Raw genomic sequence first — 16,070 nt, forward strand, 5'->3', positions numbered from 1 at the left:
ATACGTATGTATTTTGAGAATTCTATTCCTGTTGTAATTTCCTTATTTCTGCATAGTGCTGCGAGTTCTACAGGTGAAAACACTAAAAATGAAATGGCTGATCTCAATTTCTAGACTTTGGATGCTGTGTGTTGATATGTTGGGGGGGGTGAGAATCTGCTATTTTATTTGTGTCAACACAACTGAGTGCTGTATAATGTGTGGTTACTTGCATTTACTTTTCCAGTGTATAAGATACAGCTGTGTCTTGAGAAAAGCTGTCAGAAGAATTTACAGTTGGTTCAAGCATGTTATTTTTCCTTGAGTAACATTTAGAACTATTGACTTCAAGCCAGCCTGATGTTTTGCTTACTTTAGGGGTTCTTGGGCGTTTGTCTTGAGTGATTAATTGAACCTAGGAAGAAATCTGGAGACTTATTCCTCTATAGTAATCTAGAATATACTTTAAAATTGTCCTCTCTACTTTTACTTAACTGGGGCTTTCCCCTAGTTCTGAAGGTATATACAGTCCACAGCAGGCAATAGAATAAAGAATTGATATATTTCTTGTCATTTGAGCGGAGCACTCCACCTGTCTGTCTGGTGTCCCTTTTGCTACCAGCATTAAAGGCAGTTCCCTGTTGGAATTAATTCCTCTTTAAAGTGACGGGATTCAGTATGTTTGAAGCCTTGTTAAATTTTATAGGCCGGAGTATCTTCTGCCCTCTGCATATCAAATCTTACATTTAAGTTTTGGGTGGGTTTTAAGTGCTTTTATCAGCGTTTTACGAGACAAAGTGGTAAAGACTGCAAGATAATGAAAATTGAGGTCTTAGTTCTGCACGCTACAAGCAGATAGCTACTGCTTTGAGGTTTTCTTGAAATATCAGCTGTTAATTTCAGCATGTCTTTAAGTTGTCTTCATTTCAAAGAAGAGTTGTTTCAGCAGTGTTTACTTACTTATTTTGAACTCTTAGTACAGTAATAAAACTTCTTAAATAAAAGAGTCGAAGATAACACCAAAGTCTAATATTGAAATGAGGTTAAGCCTTTTGGTGTTTAGAACTTCCAAATATTTGCTTCTGTAGCCAATAATCAAAATGACCCAATTTCTTGACTGTGGCAGGATGCTTGTCATAGTATTTTCATAGTTGTGTTGTTGAGGCTTTTGCCTTCGGTTACTTAGTGCTGGTGAATCATGGCGCATACAAAACTTCTAGAATATAAGATTCTGCAAGGGGCTTTCCTCAAACAGGACAGTGAAGGAGTAAAGTAATAAGCACTCATGTTAATAATCAAAGGCTGTAGTTTGAAGAAAGCAAAATGCTACTATTACATACGTAAAAACAAACAAAACAAACCCCCTTAAATCTGTTGCCTCTGTCTTAATTTTACACAAGGGTGATTGGAGGCTCAAATTACACTTAAATAATAGCTTTTAGAAACAACGAAGTAAAGCACTTTGTTCTCATCCTCTCCTCTATAGAGGTGAAAGACAGGATGAGGTAGTAATAACTGAACAAAAGCAGCCAGACTGCAGAGTTGAAACTGTTGTTTAGGACCCATGGAAGAGTCCAATGGGGCGAAGAACCTATGCTATGAGCTAAGTAATGGTGATGTGTGGGTTTAAATTGTTCAGCAGTAAAGAGTGTCATGATGTTGTATTTCCATAGCAAATACTGAGATGATAACAAATCCTAGGCACTTTTATTACATTGTACACTGTATAATTTGGATTATGATAACTTTTATTTTCCTTCTTTGGAAGGCAGCTAAAGAATATGGAGAATGAGTAAGCTGTTCTTTTGGGTGCATTGCATCATATTAATGTTATACTTGTTCTACTGAAATGGTGGAATTTGTGCTTTTACTTTATAGTTGCCAATATTATAAACAGTTCTCTTTCCTTTTAGAAAAGTTTGTTTGAGCTCTAGAAGAGACAATGTGCTCAAAATGGTTGTCTGCCATGAGAAGGTGGCATTGGAAATAATTAGCAGTACTATTAGTAAGGAATATAAGTAGAGAGTAGTAGTTGAAGATAAAAAAAACAGTTGTTCAGTGAAGTTCGTTTGTCAGTAAAGTCAGTAGTTGCACAAAAATGGCAGGAGGCCATGAGTGTCCTGATATAAAAATGGCTTGAAATATGTTGTCACTGGAGTGTGACTTTTGCCCTAAGGAGACTTTATTCATGCCATTGTTTGAGTATGCTGTAGGGCAAGTTTTGAAGCGGCTATCAAAATAGCTTGGAAAATAATCAGTTTAATTTCCCTACCAACACTTTAGTCCCTGCCTTTTGCTATAGATCAGTTACAGTTTAGAACTACTTATCTCTTATTCTAATTCTCTGTTATGTTAACAGAAGACTCCTGCATGAGATGTACAGCGCTGTTGTTCTGAAGGCTTTTAGATTCCTAGTTTGCCAAGGTCACAGATGACACTGACTGACTTTGGTAATTATAGTTTCTCACCCAAACTTGAAGTTATAAGTCTTTGGATAACTTGGCAACAGCATTCTGCATGTTCCTGTAGTGCTTCCATGGAATTGTTTGGACGGGTGTTACAAAAACTGTTTTTTAGGGTTGTCTGCTCTTTTTACTTTTTTTCCTAAAGAAATGAAATTAACGTGCCAAGTCCTAGAAGTAGGGAGGGAGAAAGAAAATTAGGTACAGATATAGTTATCACATTTAAGGGAGAGATTGTATAAGCTTAATAAATATTATACTCAGTGAATGGAGAAGGAGGAGTTGGAGGGATTCTGGTTTTTTTATTTCAAACTTGAAATATCAGGCTGTTTTTTATCTGCTGGTGATCATCGGTGTGAGGAGACCAAGAGGAGTGAAATAGGGTATGTGGCTACTACCTGAGTGGCTCCGTGCATTCTTGTGAGCATGTACAGACCTGGGAGAGGAAGCTGTTACCCCTCCTGCTGCTAGCGTATAAGCAAACAGCATGTGGTCTGCTGGCCTGCTGCATGGAATCAACTGCTGAGACTGTAAATAATTGGGATGTCTTTCTTTTGGTTGCCTACATGTCAGAACACCAAAAAATGTTGTCTTGCATGGAAAACAGTGCAGTGATGTTCTTGGCAACTCCAAATCCAAGTAAACTTAAAAGCTGGGTAGGGAATATGATACGGGTTTGCTTGTCACATACAAAACAGGGGAGTACTACAGATGTGTTTGAACGTAAATCACCTTTACTATGTAAAGGTTTATGCTTCACAAAGTTATGTGGTAAGTTACTAGCACTGTGTGTGCTATTTCAAAGAACCGAACATCTATGGAAGCTAAAACTTCTTTATGTTTTAACTTTGGATTTTACAAACAGTAAGCTTTAAGCTTACCTTTAAGCTTTATAGGATAGGAGAATCTTAAACTTCCTATTTATCCCTCTATTTAAGGAGGCTAGCAGTATGTTTGAAACTAAGTAAACGTTGACCAAATATGAACATGAAAATAGTGAGGTGCCTGAGGCCTGACAAAGGAAAGGAAGCCGGTGATTGAACGGGTCATGTATTTATTAGAAAAGCAAATCAATTTGCTGCATCTAATCTTCGTTCTGTTTCTCACCGATATATCTAAGAATTTACATTTTTCTCTTTAACCTGGTGAGTCCCGTGGACCACTAATGTCTTTTTCTGTCTGATAACTGCTAGGAGCGAAGGTAATGTGCTAACACAGAATAGTTGTTTTTATCTAGAAACAACCAAACTGTGTTTCTGATAAATTGGTATTGGAAATTTCTAGGACTTCAGTTTTTAGTGTATAGTAAAAGAAATACCTTGGTTTCTTTTTTATCCCGACATTTGTTGTTAGCATAAATAGCAGGCTTGATTAGTTTTTTTTTTAATAGAAAATAACCAAAACTGTACTTGATGGAAGGGACACTGAAACTGCAGCAATTACTTCTGAGAGGTGAAGGGATTCCTAAATAGAGGAAACCATATTTTTTCTGTAATCCTGAAGAATTATATAGCACCCAAGGAAAACAACTTCACATGGAACTACAAAGCTAAACCTCAGGCAGTGTCAGTTTGTTGTTGCTGTGTGTTATGCAGCTAAGCAAACAGTCCATGTCAGCTTCTGTGTAAGCAGTGTGAGAACTTGTTGAGTTGGCCTGTTGTATTCTGTGTCATGCTGTCTAAAATACACGATTAGCTGCCTTTAGTCACTTTCTTGATTGAATGTAAGGTTGGAAAGAGAAGTGAGACAAGTTAAAGGGAGAATCTGAGAAATGAGGTAGGGAGGTGCTTGGAGCCCTGTAAGACCTGAAAGAAAATCATGAGTGACTTAATTGCTACAGTGTTGTTGACAATCCAGCAAAAAGAAGTTAAGTAATGAAAGACTACATGTAGCTATATTTCTGAAGGGCATAGTAGAATGGTTTCTACTGTTCTGTTTAGGCTCAAACGTTTTCTGAAACTTCAGTCAACCTTTTTCCTCTGACTGCTGCTTTCTGTCATGGTAGAGGATGAAGTTTTTGCTGCTGCAGCAGAAGTACCTGGAGTACCTGGAGGATGGCAAGGTCCTGGAGGCACTTCAAGTTCTACGCTGTGAACTGACACCTCTGAAATATAATACAGAACGCATTCATATCCTCAGTGGGTAAGTGTTTGGACTTAAAGAGCTCTTTTGGTGGAATTTTCTAAGGAATTCCATAGCTTTTGATAGCTGACACTGAAAACTCAAGACTGTATTAAAGCTATTACCTTGTTAATTAATAAGCTGTAGTGAAGTGTGCTAAAATCTTAAGTAAAGAAGAATATTTAGTAGCCAATGTTCTGTTTCAGATGCTTGACCATTACCTGATTGTTACTTAATTTTACAGTGCTAGAATCAAAATTAATGCACCGATGTGTATGGTCATCTGATTTTGAGAATTATTAGCTTCTTATAATTGCATAAGTAGGTGAATGTAGTCTGGTTTGGTTTTGGATGAAAACAAGACATTTCTACCTTCCCAAAATCTGTTTGTATTCTGTTTGGGTTTTTTTAATATTGCCAGTTTGTAGATATTAGTCCTGAAGAACATTCATGTTTGTGTGCAATAGTTCCATGCCTTTTTTCGTATCAGTCTGAAGCTTAAGTTGTCTGTTTCAAGTCCATTAAAAATGTTGTTATATATATTACATTTAAAAGTGAAAAGAATGATTCCAGAAAGACTTGGTCTGTTGGCGTGTGTGCGCTTTTTTTAAACAGGTATCTGATGTGTAGTCATGCAGAAGACTTGCGTGCAAAAGCAGAGTGGGAAGGGAAAGGAACAGCTTCCAGATCTAAACTTTTGGACAAACTCCAGAGTAAGATGTTCTAGTGTTTAGAATCTATTCCCGTCTCTGTAAATCCAGTACATCTGACTTACTGACAGCCCAGGGAACTGGCTTAACTGTATTTGCTAGTTGTTGTTTTTGTATTTCTTGATGAATGGAGATGCCTTTACTCATTGGTCTTCTGTATCTAACCTTTTGCAGTCTCTGATAAACTCTTTGTAATAGGAGCTTTTGTTCCTTAGCTCTGCTGCATGCACTAATGGTATAACTTGGTGATTAAATGTGCGGTTCAGAGGGCGGGGGAAGTTTTTAAGTGCCAGCTCTACTGAGAGGTTGAAACTAATTGTGGCCTGTTAACTATTAGTGATACTAGGATTGATTGATAGTAGTCTCAGACTTTGCTACGAGTTATGTTTCTCCTCTCTTGTGGCTGGTGTAATATTATGTACCAGAGTTGTAAAACCCGTGGTAGTCTTCATTTTGATGATGTTAATATAAAATTCCTTAAATGAACATAGCTGCTACTGTTGATTTTATAATTTTACAGGTTTTGTTAAATACTGGGGTTTCAGTTAGCTTGTGTAAATGGCGCTTTTTGGCCAGGACGATGTATACTGTAACTTCATATACCTTGCATACACCTCTGTTTTTCAGAAGTTTGTGCTTATAATTCCAGATGCATAGCTGTAGATTTAACAAGCCATGTGCACATTTTTCCTGTAGCTTTTGAACTCTGTTTTCTAGTATCTCTCCAAAACCACTCAAATCAAAACATATTTTTACTTGTAAATTGGTTTTGATATATCTCTTTGTTTTTCTTAATAACTCTTTTAAAGCGTACCTACCCCCTTCAGTGATGCTTCCTCCAAGGCGTTTACAGAACCTGCTACGTCAGGCCGTGGAACTACAACGGGACCGGTGCCTATATCATAATACCAAACTAGATAGTAATCTAGATTCTGTCTCGCTGCTAATAGATCATGTTTGTAGTAGGTAAGAAACCCTTGCTACTTTTAACATGGGTAACTATCTTTTTTTTGCCTTTTAAAATTAATCTAATTGTACCTATCAGTTAAAGAAACGTGAAGACTATTTTGAGCTGGTTTAATAGGAGTTGACTGGGAAACAACAGTTCTTTTTAAAATGAGTAATGGGGTGGAATAGAGAAGATGTGTGTAAGAGAGTTCATTAACTACGTATGGGGCAATGGGGTCAGACCAATGCATTAAAATTTTAATCAGATATGAATGAATAGCTTATATTGCTATGCTAACCCTTAGCCACTTGTCTCTTGTAATTTTGCACAGACAATCTGTTTATTCATCAACGTGTGATTGCTGTGTTTTTTCACTGGAGAGTCACTAATACATTACTTATCTATATTCTGTCTTCACACTTAATGGAATGCAGAAAGCCTGCGGAAGCATACATGAAGTCAGCTTTCAGCTTCAACTTTTAGTAGTGGACAGTGATGCCCTGTTAGACACAAAGGTTAAAACAGAGTAGAAATGTGCAATAGACATTTCTGGTTTACGTAATACAAAAATGAGTGATATAAGGAACTATTTTTCTCAGATTTGTAAGGTAATAAGGATTTGAACCTCTCTTATATCTACTTCTTGGCTCTTAAAACTATCTGAATAACTTTTTTTTAACAAAACTGATGCTGCTTTAAAATCTTCAAAATACCGTACGCCTAGTAGACATGAAGCAGGAAGATATTTGTAACAAATGGCTGACATGAGTGGCTTTTCCTCATACAGCAGAACTCTGTCAAGGACCTAAAAACTCAAGTGTAGCTTTTTTCAAAAGCTGCTGTGCCTGGTGGAATGAAGGTTAGAGCATCTGGAAAATGAGGGCTGTGTATGATACCCTTATGTTTGTTCATGTAACAGACCGGCACCGGGGCTTATAGGGGAATTTTTTAAATGTTAAAGTTAGATCATCTGAGGAAGTTGAGTACTGACAAACTTGCTTATAGAAACTTTCTGAACCCAGTTGCTTTGTCTTGGGTTATTTGGAATCTGTTTTTAAAGATGTAGACTTCCATAGTATGTCAGTGTAGCCATCTTAAGGTTTTAATGTCCTTGGCACTTCATGTATTGAGGTAACTTCCTTAGACTATTGTCTAGCTTGCAGTTTTGCTACATAACATTGCTGCAGCAGATTCGCCTGTGTGTAGTGCAGACATTTGACTCTTCCCCATTTTAAGAGCTATTGGAACTGAATAGATACTGGAATTGTGGCTTCCCTACTTCAGAAGTGAGTCTTAAAACCAGCCTAATGGAAAGAGATTTAAATTTACTCTTTTTACGAGTCCATAAATAACATTGGATGTTCTTTAGGGGTTTGATTCATCAGACCCCAAAGAGCATTCAAGCCAGCTGTAAAGAGCATGGTTTATTGAAGTCAGACTAGCTAGAGCCAGTTATAAAAGATACTATATGCAAGAAACCTGGGATTGAATTTTACTTATCTGAATCTGTTTGACCTAAGTTTGGCCATATTGTGGCTTTTCTCTTTTTAAACTTAATGTGATACTTCCTATGCTTGCATGTTTGGTATGTTTGTATACATACTTACAACTACTTCAATTCCCAAAAAAAGACCCACTTCAAAATTAAGGCTTCCATTCTGTCCTCAACTCAACCTATTGTACCTACCTGTTGCAGGGGTCTGAGATCAGTTTGTGGTGCGCTGTACATGCTGCCATGCTTGGGCATAATGAGGTGAGTTAAAGACAGTGGAAGCCAAATTTTTATTCAAATGTCAGAAGTAACAGTAGTCTCACAGCTTAGACAATTTAAGTTCTGTACTACTTAAATGGTAGAAACTGACAACTTTCCCTTATGTAGTTGGAACTAATCTGTTTTGGACTTCTGGCAATATTTGTGATCCAGCATGCTTGAATTACACTAGTAGGTAAGATGTTTAACAAAAACTTAATCACTTCATAAGAGTGGGAGATGATAGGGGGAAGTTGATGAGAGTGAAGGAGAGGAATTTCTTCTTATTATGCCCAAGGTTTTGATAAAGAGGAATTGATGCTCTTGGGGGTGGTCACTTTTTGTTTGGGAACCTTCAGCCTAACTGGGTGTTTTGTTTATTCCCCTCCCTCTCTGGAATTCTTTTGTCTTGCTTTCATGTAAATAAACTCGAGGGTGTCTTTACAAACAAACATTGAAGCCCAAATGAGAGGTGAATGCTGCTGCTTTCTAGGTACTAGTGTAATGTAGCTTTTTTTGGGGGGAAAAAAAAAATCATTCTGGAAGTTGAGGAATAAATCTTCCATTGCATGTAGAAGGAATAAAAAAGTAGCTGTTTGGTGTTGTATTTAGAATTTTGGACTTCTTTAAATACAGCAACAGATAACTTTGTTAGATACTTTATTTCAGCATGTGAACAACATGATTCAAGTGTGTTGTGCAGACCAGAACAATTTGTAATGAAACACTTGAAAAAAAAAAGAAACTTCTTGAGCTACAGTATCATCTACCAGAAATTGTTAGACAGCTGGTTTTGGTTTCTTATTTCAAGTCTTCTGCTATTTTCCTCTGCAGAAGGGTTGTTTAATGTGTGTTCTGCTATCTATGCATCAAACTTGCTGGTTTGTGTGTTTTGTTAGTTGAGCGAAGAGGACTTTTTGTGAGAGCACTCTAATCTGACAGCGTTATGAATAGCATAATTCAGTATCGGGATGTGTCTGCTGCAGCTGTGTCAACTGTGCCTGTTAGCCATTTTAGGAACCTAAAGGCCACTTTACTATGAAAATTGTGTACTCAAGCATTATACTGCTTGCTTTTCATGTCTACAGAACCTTGGCTGCTTTTCTTGAGCTTTAAAATACCAGTGCTGTTGTTCTGTAGAATATTTTTTAAATGAAATATGCTGAAGAGGCTTTCTTGGGACACAGCATACCCCTTGTATTTTCTATGAATAAAAACTTTTTCACTTCCTAAAGCAAACTGCTGTTCTGAGGAAAAGCATTAACTTAGTACAATATGGCTAAATAATAATAAAACACTCTTCCTGTAGGTGCACATATCTGTGTAAGGGCTTGCCTACATCCCTCTAGACTGCAAGGAAAACAAAGTCTTCTTTCATGGGTGGGGCTTTTTACCTTGGGCTCAGTGTTCCAGTGGCAACTAGACAGCTCCTGGTCATCTTAAAGCAGGAGCAGAACACACTTGTGTTTCTCTATAAACGAGTAAGTAGACATACATGAGGAAGCCAACTACAGATATGTATATGTATGTTTTGTTTATCCTCCTTTACTTTATGACAGGGAATTAGGGGTGTATGGTTTAGTGCTGCTTAGTAGTTTTTAAGCATGAACTTGGAAAGATCTGCTAGTAAAAGAAAATAGATTGAGAGGTTGTAGACAATGTATTAAGCAAAACTTTTTTTCTAGCTTCTGGTAAGTAGGAGTTTTTCAGGTGTTTGTCAGCTTCACTACCACCAATCTGTATTTTTTAAACACACATTTAAAGGCAGTAGGGTTTTCTTTTCAGGCCTGTTTGTCTCCAGTGATAAGTACAACCATGCATTCACAGAGGTGGCTGTTGCATTAGTACTGTTGTGTCCCACTGGAGCTGTGTTGTCCTGTTGTGCTGAGCACCATAAAAACTCAGCATAAGAATAAACCACTTCAGGATCCCTACAGTTCAATTAAAAAAATGTCTGTGGTTAGAGACTGCCTTTTAGTGCGTCTGAACAATGAACTTGTAGTTCCTGCAGTATCGTTTATTAAAGCAGCCATCTGCTGTGAAAGCCTAAATTTATTTTTGCTTAGCTCTCAAAATTCTATACTGTGGGCGAGCTGTAAATAAAACTAGTCTCTAGTTCTTACCGAACTTAAAATTTTGACTGTTAGCTTTTCCTCAGTGTGTAACTAGAAGATTAAATATGAGCTCTAGAGAAGTGTTTGACTCTTCTTCTTCAGTATCTTATCATATAATATTTTGTTTGATAAACACTTAATGTTTTGCAAAATAACATAGATTTTGTAAGGGAAAACAGTTGAAGGTGAAAGCTTATAATACTATCATGTTAGTTATGCTTAGCTATTGTATGTACTACTCTGAAAGAAAGTGAAAAATAGCACAGAAGGAAGGCAAAGAATACGTACCTTATTGCAGGATCACATTAAAGAAAAATAGACAAGACTGTTATTTTAGTCAACTTCTATCTAAGATTTCAGAATCACTTCTGAAGATTTGGCAAGATTCAGTTAGGCGAGTTAGATACTTGCAACAACCTCGTCTGTAGATAAAACATTGCAGGTAGAGTTCAAAGTGGTTTGGTCTCCAGTATTTTCTATACATCATAGAAGTGTCTGGTAATAAGCTGTTACACTCCTGATGAGGTCAGTTTTACTCTAAATAATGTGAAAGCATAATAAATTATATGAGCATAATAAGAATAGTTCTAAGTTCTTACAATTAGTCACAATCTCTTGGTGATGTGAGCTGTTTACCAGATGAGACACTTCATTCTGTACTCATTTGAAGCAGCTGTTAATAGACAGATTTTCTAAGTTGCATTTAAATAAGTTTTTTTGTTTGAGTTTTTACTAGCTCAGTTAAAAAATATCTCTTACTGCTTTCTTATTAATCTGTGAATAAATCCCTTTCTTTTCCCAGGAAACAGTTCCCATGCTATACACAGCAGATACTAACGGAGCACTGTAATGAAGTGTGGTTCTGTAAGTTCTCCAATGACGGCACTAAACTAGCAACAGGATCTAAGGACACAACTGTTATTATATGGCAGGTTGATCCAGTAAGTGTGTGACATGTTAAAACATGTATGACTTGTCTTTCCTTTTCACTTTCTCTTGCTAGGATGGCTTGATTTTTTGGCTAACATGTACTGTAGCCCCCCAGCTGGGTTATTTCTCTGGGATGTAAAAGACTGCAGATCATGGTTAGTGTAAGTTAATGAAGGAGGACGCTTGAAAACCTGATGCCTGAGTGTAAGGCTTGAACTGTTGGCTGCTTTGGGGCAAGAACTTTGTGTGCCCCTAACCAGTGCCATAGGGTGTAGAGCCTATATGGTGCCCTCTAGGGGAGCTTTCAGCTTGAAAGCCTCGAAGTATTGGGTGAGCGTGACATACAGGATATTTTCTTCTAGATCACTCTAATAATACTTCTGATCTATGTATATGACTAACCCCTTTTTGTTATCTTGTTACTACTAGTACACTTGGATTTAAATAGTCTATCCACTTCACCTTTTATTACTTTATTTCTGAGTAATAAAGTGATATGTCCTGAACAGAAGTTGTACCAGTTCATTCTAGCTGCTGTTGTAAGATTTGCCTTGGCTTGAGATGAAGAGAGAAACGCTTTTCAGAATCCACTGACACTTGGAAGTATACTCGTCCATTTTCTTACAGACTGCAGTTTTAGGTTTTTATATTAATATCTGGCACCGTTTCTCTTACGAATATCCTACAGCTACAAGATTTATCTTTCCTACCCGTATCTATTATTATGTAAATAAAAAGATCGAGCAGTGAATCTTAGACTTTGTCTTGTAGAAGTATAAGATACTATGTCCATATATTTCATAACAATTGAAAACTGTGAATGAACTTGAACACATGCTCACGATATTTGAAGTCGTTAATGCTTGTGGAACATTATCAGAAGTAAGATTCAAGATTCTTAGAGTTTTAACCACACAACTGTGAACTGATGTTCTAAGTGGAAGGTGAAAGGTTTTTGCAGTTCCATACCAGCTTTCAGTAAGATTTGAGAGCTGAGCCTAATGCTTTTCTTCCACTCCAGGTTAAGTAGTCATATAATTTGAGTCCTTCTTGCTTAAAATGATGAGAGAAATTTAAAATTCTCTTCCATATGCATAGCTGTTTATAACCCCTGAAATAACAGCAAGTGCTGTGGATTTTTCAGGCATAGAACCGTTGTGGTTTGTTTGCTGCTGGAGCCAGTGTGCTTGGTGCCATGAGATGCATAGCAGCATAAACTGACTTCTGATATTTAGGAAATTATCTGGTTTTGTTTTTGTTTTTTTTTAACAAACAGGGTAATTCAAAGTAAATTAAGGATCAAATGTTTTTGCCGTTGACTTGTCACTTGATTGTAGAGACACATCTTCCTTTTATACTGATAGTTTTTAATACTAAACATGATTAGCAGATTTTATAGTGAATTGTTAGCTAATAACTGGTTAATCAAGCCAAATAAATTATTTGTGAGTGTTTTAGACTGACTCTTTGGGCAAAGGGTTGCTATAGAAACAGCATCTCTAACATCTCTAATAAATAGTTAATGGGAAAACAGCTTCCTAGAGTTTTATCTTCTGTATTGAGTACTAAAACTATCTGAAACCCTTTCAAGGAGGTAAATGCCTGAGTAACATTAGGCCACATCACTCAAATATTTAATTTTCATTTTTGCCAGAGCATGCTTCTCACTTCCGGTGGCAGCTGGCAGTGTCTTTGGAACCATAAGTTTAATTGGGTTTTCAAGGCTTTAGGAATAAAGATTAGAATAATTCTCTATATTAACTGCAGTGACACATGCATCCAACTGCAGGCAAGCAATGCAAGAACACTATTTTAGATGAACAGTATTCTTTTCTCACACGTACTTCATGTGGATGAGAATCTTTTATTTCTCTTTTTCTTTTCTTTATCACCCCTCTTGAAGTGTAATGACACTCGTTCCCTGCTTCTGTCTGTTTCCTTAATTTCATACCATGAATTTATCTATTTTCTAAGACTGCTACATGTCTGAGCTGTCTTAACCCATGCTTCTGTTTTTGTTTTCATTTGTTCATTTCAAAGTCCTTATGCAGGCCCAGCAGCATTAAATAATGCCTTGAGTGAACTAGGTTTGTGCGTGGAATGCATTATTTGATGGTTACTAAGCGTGGCGGAATCTCTAGAGCACAAAACATAAGCACAGTAGGTGCATCACCTTGTCTGGCATACATCTTCTTTGAGAGAGCTCACGTTTAACTTATTCCTTACAGAAAGCTGCTTTTCTCTGTGCTTTCTAAAAGCCATTTACAGGTTTTTTGCCTTTCAACCAAGGAGCTCAACTGCTGCAGACTGAAGTTGATACCTGAATAGTTATTTCTTCTACATAATAAAAATCTGGGAATCTATATGTAAGGGATAGAAGTGCTGAGATTTCTTTTAGTGGTGGGTGGAAGGCAGATTGACTAAATTTGGAGATGTTTTCCCAAAATACCGTTGACTACCATTTTAGAGCAAACCATGGTAGGATAGTTTTGCTCTATTTGGAGTCGAGTACAAGAGGAGCATGAGAGATAGTAACAGGCACAAAGTCCTGTCATTAGGAGAATCTTGTGTATCTTGCTCTACATGAGTCTCAAATATGATGCAGAAGCGACAGACTACTTTAATCTTGATGTAAAAAGAAATATATTGGTTGTAGGCAAGCTCCACTATGCAAGATAATGTTAAACGTGACTCAGCTTCATTGCAGATCGGTTTAGCTATAGAAACAGCGTTGTCTAATATAGACCAGGAATAATGGAATGGAAAAGGGGCCTTGGGGAGGTCCATTCATTTGCCTCTCTTCTTTGTGCTTTGGAGATTATTCTCAGCTGAGAATTCCTCTTTTGAGGAATTCATTTTTTCTAGCCAGCAGAACCATCAAAGCTGCAGACTTGGCTAAGAGTAACCAAAATCCCTCGCAGCTGATCCCGGGAAACAGTCCTTCATGTCACTCTTCCTCTGTTGACGATGTTCTTTCTCTTTAGAGTCAAAACGTGCTCTGCTGATTAATACTAAAACAAAAGAAAAAGAATGGACAGTTTGAGAAATTAAGCTAGATTTTCAAATTAATCACTCCTTTATACCTCCTACCTCTCTTCAAAAAACTACCATGTGGGAAAAATGAGAGGAGGGAGGAAAATCCACTTGCTCTTTTCCAAGAGGTTTCACGAAAATTATCAACAGTTTAACAAGCTCAGTTCTACTTCCAATATGTGCATGTTGTTGTCAAGAGTCAGTGCCAATACTGTATCGAAGCATGTTTCTGTATTTAGGAAGCCAGTGTGTGGTTGTTTCACAGTATCTAGCTGTACTATTTATTTTTTACAAGCTGCTTGAAAGTCAAGTTCCTGTGACAAGGTAGCAGTAGAACAGTTGTAGCATAAAGGTGATAGAAGATACTCTGCATGAGCGATGTAAGCTTCATTCACTAAATCTGGCAGAAAAGATGCAGCAGCTTGCTGTAGGCAACACTTCTGAAATTAGAACACCTCTCAAGGAAGCTTTTAAAAATATCTTTCTGTATAGCTTCTTTTTGGGCAGCACACACAGATACACTCAAGTTCATAAAAACATTGTCACTTGGAGGTTTTCCCTATTCAGTGTACATGAAACTTTTGGTCCTCCTTAACCATAAAAGACTTCCAACATGTCTTTACTCTCTTAAAAGTAGTTTAATTCTCTATCATATAAAAAATAGTGCTTTTGTATTCCAGGAGGTGGAGGGAGACTTAACACTATGGAAATATTCTATACTAAAGCAAGCATAATGTAATTTACAACTCTATGCAACAGTATTTTGTGAGTTCCACATGCAGAAACACAGAAGATTGGAACAAAAATACCTAGGAGCGTGCTTGTTTTGCACATTGAAACTCAGAAACCTAAATTTTATGGTCCTTCACTGTGAACTAGCAATGGCTTTTCCGGTAATAACCTATTCAGTTGTCTTGTAAAATGCAGTTGTGAAGTTGCGTGAAGCAAACTTGCCATGCTGTACTTGGATGCGCTGTATATGTGAAATCTAGTAGGAGTTCATTTGCATTGTTTCAACAGAATCTCTCTTGTTTCAGGATACTCACCAGCTAAAACTACTTAAGACGTTAGAAGGTCATGCATATGGTGTCTCTTATATTGCTTGGAGTCCAGATGACAACTATCTTGTTGCCTGTGGCCCAGACGATTGTTCTGAGCTTTGGCTTTGGAATGTACAAGTAAGTGGTGACTAAGGGTAAAAAATAAAACTTTGTTCTCAGCCTACTGCTTTTGTTTCAATATCTAAATATTAAATATTAAGCATGAAAGAAGTCATTTCTATAACCTTGTTGTGCAAAGGCATGCGTGTAAAGAAGGGAGACTGATCTCCTTGCCCTCCTCAATTTGAAAAAATGACTGTGGCAGCCTGCAAATTGTTCTCTGTACAGAACTGAATAGAATTCTAAAGTCTAAATGCTTGGGACTGTGCAGCAATTCTAGTGTATCTGGTTACTTTTAGTTTCTGAGAAGGGGTGGCATAAGTCCATAGGACTGTAGAGAGCTACTGAGGAGAAGAATAGTAAATTAGTCAAAACAAACAGAGGGAAGAATTATTATCTAAGGGGAACAATTGTTCATTGAAGATTTCTAACAAGTAGCAAAAGTGAAAGATAAAGCTTTTTTTACTTTGTGTGACTCTCCCAGTGATGTTAGCAGAAGATCCACAGAGGTTTACATTTATGATTTCAGAACTTCATCCTTCTATCAGGCACTAGGGCGTTTTGCCATTTCCTCCATGAATTTGAAAATCCTTTTCTGCCGTTGATTTTTATGGGCACTTGAGTTGATAGAAAAGCTTCCACTTCCTCAGTTGCAGGCTGTATAGCGCTTGTGCTGCCTTGGACTCTGAACTAGTTTAGTTTTCTAAAATGAAAATGTTCCCTCTTTTTGACTATTGGAATACTTTTACTCTGTTTAATTGACTAAATTGGCTCAGTGAAGAGCACTAGAGCTGGCACAAGGGAATAGAGAGAAGCTTTTGCTGTTTGGACAATGGTAACCTACTCATTGGCACTCTGTCTT

General features: G+C 37.2%; 2 protein-coding genes across 3 annotated transcripts in view; one reads left to right on the forward strand and one right to left on the reverse strand.

The window, feature by feature from the left end:
- Positions 1–16,070, forward strand: part of WDR26 (WD repeat domain 26) — a 30,759-nt gene that overhangs the window by 4,407 nt on the left and 10,282 nt on the right. Inside the window, exons 4-9 of one of the 2 annotated variants that reach the window (XM_054063120.1) lie at positions 4,447–4,583; positions 5,178–5,275; positions 6,082–6,238; positions 7,918–7,974; positions 10,888–11,026; positions 15,086–15,226. In XM_054063120.1, coding sequence (XP_053919095.1) covers positions 4,447–4,583; positions 5,178–5,275; positions 6,082–6,238; positions 7,918–7,974; positions 10,888–11,026; positions 15,086–15,226 — 729 coding nt within the window. The remainder of the gene's footprint in view (positions 1–4,446; positions 4,584–5,177; positions 5,276–6,081; positions 6,239–7,917; positions 7,975–10,887; positions 11,027–15,085; positions 15,227–16,070) is intronic. The other variant, XM_054063121.1, reaches the window with a different exon arrangement.
- CNIH4 (cornichon family AMPA receptor auxiliary protein 4) overlaps positions 11,033–16,070 on the reverse strand; it is a 29,477-nt gene continuing 24,439 nt past the window's right edge. The window contains exon 5 of the mRNA XM_054063131.1: positions 11,033–14,026. Within this exon, the coding sequence (XP_053919106.1) occupies positions 14,002–14,026 (25 nt within the window). The 3' untranslated portion in view covers positions 11,033–14,001. The remainder of the gene's footprint in view (positions 14,027–16,070) is intronic.

This window comes from Cuculus canorus, chromosome 3 (genome assembly GCF_017976375.1).
Source record: "Cuculus canorus isolate bCucCan1 chromosome 3, bCucCan1.pri, whole genome shotgun sequence".
Taxonomy (NCBI): Eukaryota; Metazoa; Chordata; class Aves; order Cuculiformes; family Cuculidae; genus Cuculus; species Cuculus canorus.